The 3,276-nt window shown below is 40.1% G+C and overlaps 1 protein-coding gene across 1 annotated transcript in view; it reads left to right on the top strand.

The window, feature by feature from the left end:
- Nucleotides 1-3,276, top strand: part of LOC107096377 (uridine-cytidine kinase-like 1) — a 35,064-nt gene that overhangs the window by 12,511 nt on the left and 19,277 nt on the right. The window contains exon 4 of the mRNA XM_015392996.1: nucleotides 84-254. Within this exon, the coding sequence (XP_015248482.1) occupies nucleotides 84-254 (171 nt within the window). The remainder of the gene's footprint in view (nucleotides 1-83; nucleotides 255-3,276) is intronic.

Raw genomic sequence — 3,276 nt, 5'->3', positions numbered from 1 at the left:
GTTCCGTCTCTCCATCCTTCCTAAGTGGACTTGAACCCATGTATCTTATCATCGTCACTGATCGCTGGTTGTTTGTGTCTCAGGTGTTAAATAAAGAAGAGCAGGAGCTTGCTGCTAAAAATGAGTATAACTTTGATCACCCCGATGCCTTCGACTTTGAGCTGCTGATCACCGTCCTCAGGAAGCTGAAGAAGGGGAAAAGCATCAAAGTTCCTGTCTATGACTTCACCAACCACAGCAGACGCAAGGAATGGGTGAGAAAGCGTTTTTATTTGGGATTCTTGTTTTGTTTTTTAAGAAGAAAAAAAAAGATTTTGAAGGTTTCCTTTTATCAAATGAAAACCTAATGTCCAGTTTATCATTACTGCTGCAGTTCAAATAATTTATATTAGCTGTTTCTAATTTAGATTCCTGCTAATTTGATAACAGTAAAAGCTTTGTTTTCCACATCGATAAGCACACACCATGTAGACAAATCTCCAGCTAAAGCCATTCTGAGGAATCTGTCTTTATGTGTAGCTCTCTGACATCTCTTTATTTCTTTGCGATGTAATTTCATGGCTGAATGGAACAACACCTCATGGGAAATCGCCCATCTCGGCCTACGACTCTGGAATCATTTTATGGCCTTTTGTACTCTGATGAATGTAATTAAGTGTCGCAGCCTGGAAGCGTTGGCCCCAGAAGGTCCATCTGCTGTAGCTGCAGCCTGGTTTACTGTATATACGTTGGTATGTCCCCTCGCATCCCGAATGGTGATGATTTACAGCTTTTTTTAGGGTTTTCTTTACTTCTATCTGGTAAAACTTGAGTTTCTTTTTCCGTTTATTTTAAACGATGCTCAAACATGTTGAGGTGAATCCAGATCATTGAAAAATCAATACACACCCCCGTGTTTGTTAAAATTTGTGCTCTCGCTCCACTACCAACTTTCCCCCTCTCTGCTCTGCTGTGCTGAATCAATGCAGGTGCATTCATCCCATTCACCTTTAAAATGAAGCCGATTTTTAAAAAAGGCAGAGAATTTGGCCCAGAGTGAACCTAAAGTCTCCCAGCTCCTCGTTTGTTTTGTTCTCCCCAATGTTTTCTCCTTTCCTTCAACATTTTTAGTAATTTTCTTGTCTTTAAACCTCAGCCAAATAGCATCCCCAGAGAGAAGTATGAAAATATGTGCACAGGTGGAGTAGTGGGATTTATTTACAGGAAGTTAGCTTAGCCTACGAGTTTAATAACTGATAATAATTTAACTTTTTTGCAGCTTGTCATTTTGTTATTTCTGCATAGAGTTTGTTCTCCTTCAGCATGCGTAGGTTCTCTCCTGGTACTCCAGCTTCCCCCCACAGTCTAAAAAACATGACTGTTAGGTTAATTGGCTTTTCTAAATTCCCCTAAGGTGTGATTCTGTGCGAGAAAGGTTGTTTGTCCGTTGGACAAACAAGGTGGATCTCGCCTGTAGACAGCTGGAGATGGGCACCAGCACCCCTCGCGACCCCAGCGGGGATAAAGCGTGATGGAAAATGGATGAATGAATGAAAAAAGATGGATATTTAATATATAAATACTTTATAAATCCTGATGGGTTAAAAATATATAAATATTTACAGCTGGTTATAATGCACTAGCACCCATCGCAACCCTGCTTGGGATATTCGTGACAGAAATGGATGGATGGATAGATGGATGGATGGATGGATGGATGGATGGATGGATGGATGGATGGATGGATGGATGGATGGATGGATGGATGGATGGATCGATGGATGGATGGATGGATCGATGGATGGATCGATCGATCTCACGTTGGAGAATTTTACCTCTGCATTTGACCCATCCCCTTTGGAGACCAGTGGGCTGCCATTGTGTGGCGCCCGGAGAGCAATCAAGGGTTAAGGGTCTTGCTCAGGAGTCCAGAGTGGAGGCAGTGGGATTCAAACCAGTTACTGGCAACCTTCTCAGACCTCAAGCCCACTGCTCTAACCACTAGGCCAACACTCCCCCCTAAACTCGGAGACTAGTCATGAAATTGACAATGCTGTGTCTACAGTGGGGGATTGTATGGAAGTAAATCTGTGTTGCTGGTATTTGAATTAAAAATGCCACTTAAATTTAAATGTTGTATGTTTGTACTTACTGTTTCAGTGTTAAAATATATTCAGAACACATTTTTGACCTAAAAAAAATTTTTAATTCAAATCCCAGCGACACTGATTTACTTCCATAGGATTGCTTTCACATCTTTGGGGACAAAACTGTTTCAAGCTTGTTTGTTGTCGATGTGAATTTCCTGAATCATTTTACTGAAAAGTGAGTCCAACAATTCAGAGTCTGGATGGGTGGGATCTACTGCAGGGGTTCTGGATCTTTTCTGGACTTGTGTAACATTAACGACCATCCCTATAAATGCAGAGATTTTTAACACTTCAGAAAAGCTTAGCTGGAAAAGGGGTAAAAAAAAACCCCAGGTTTGATTAATTATTGAAATAATAATCACATAATTCAGTAATCGACTTATCATTTACTGCAGTAAAGACACTAAAACGGGCCGTTTCCTGAAAGAACATCCCACTGACAACTTTTAACCAGCCAAACCTTTGATAGAGCAGGAATAATCCTCTTTTTTTGTGAATATGTTCTATCCAGAATTAAAGTAGCATCATTTTCATCACCTTGTTTAAATTCTATAAAAACTAAAAAATCTCCCGTTAAGCACTTTTTCCTGTCTGAGGGTTCTAGGTTAAATGAAAGAATGGTCAACATATGAAGCCATTATCAAAATAATGTTTATTTGCAGCCTTAGTTTGAATATATTTTAGGATAAAGACGCCATCCTTTCACCTGAGTGAAGTTGGCCCCCCCACCTTCTTCAAATCAGACAAAATTGGTGTCAAACGTTTGTGCTGGTTTGTGCAGCAAAAATTTTCGTTTGTGCCCCTATCGTTTTAAAGATGTAAAGAAATATTTCTAGAGGTCATCAAAGGTCAACCAGTCCCCCTACCTTCTTAAAATCAGACGAAATGGGTGTCAATTAACTCAGTTTTGTTTGTGCTGGTTTGTGCAGCAAAAATTGGCGTTTGTGCTGCTTTGGCTTTGAAGATATTAATGAAAATGTAAAGATCAAAAGGTCAACCAGCCCCCCCACCTTCTTCAAATTAGACAAAATTGGTGTCAAATGTTTGTGCTCCGTTTGTGCAGCAAAAATGTTTTGTTTGTGCCGCTTTCATTTTAAAGATATAAAGAGATGTTTCTAGAGGTCATCAAAGGTCAACCAGCCCCCCC

The sequence above is a fragment of the Cyprinodon variegatus genome, unplaced genomic scaffold (assembly GCF_000732505.1).
Source record: "Cyprinodon variegatus isolate N-32 unplaced genomic scaffold, C_variegatus-1.0 Scaffold619, whole genome shotgun sequence".
NCBI classification, from domain to species: Eukaryota; Metazoa; Chordata; class Actinopteri; order Cyprinodontiformes; family Cyprinodontidae; genus Cyprinodon; species Cyprinodon variegatus.
Note: the sequence above shows the minus strand (reverse complement) of the source record. Positions and strands in the feature narration are given on the sequence as shown.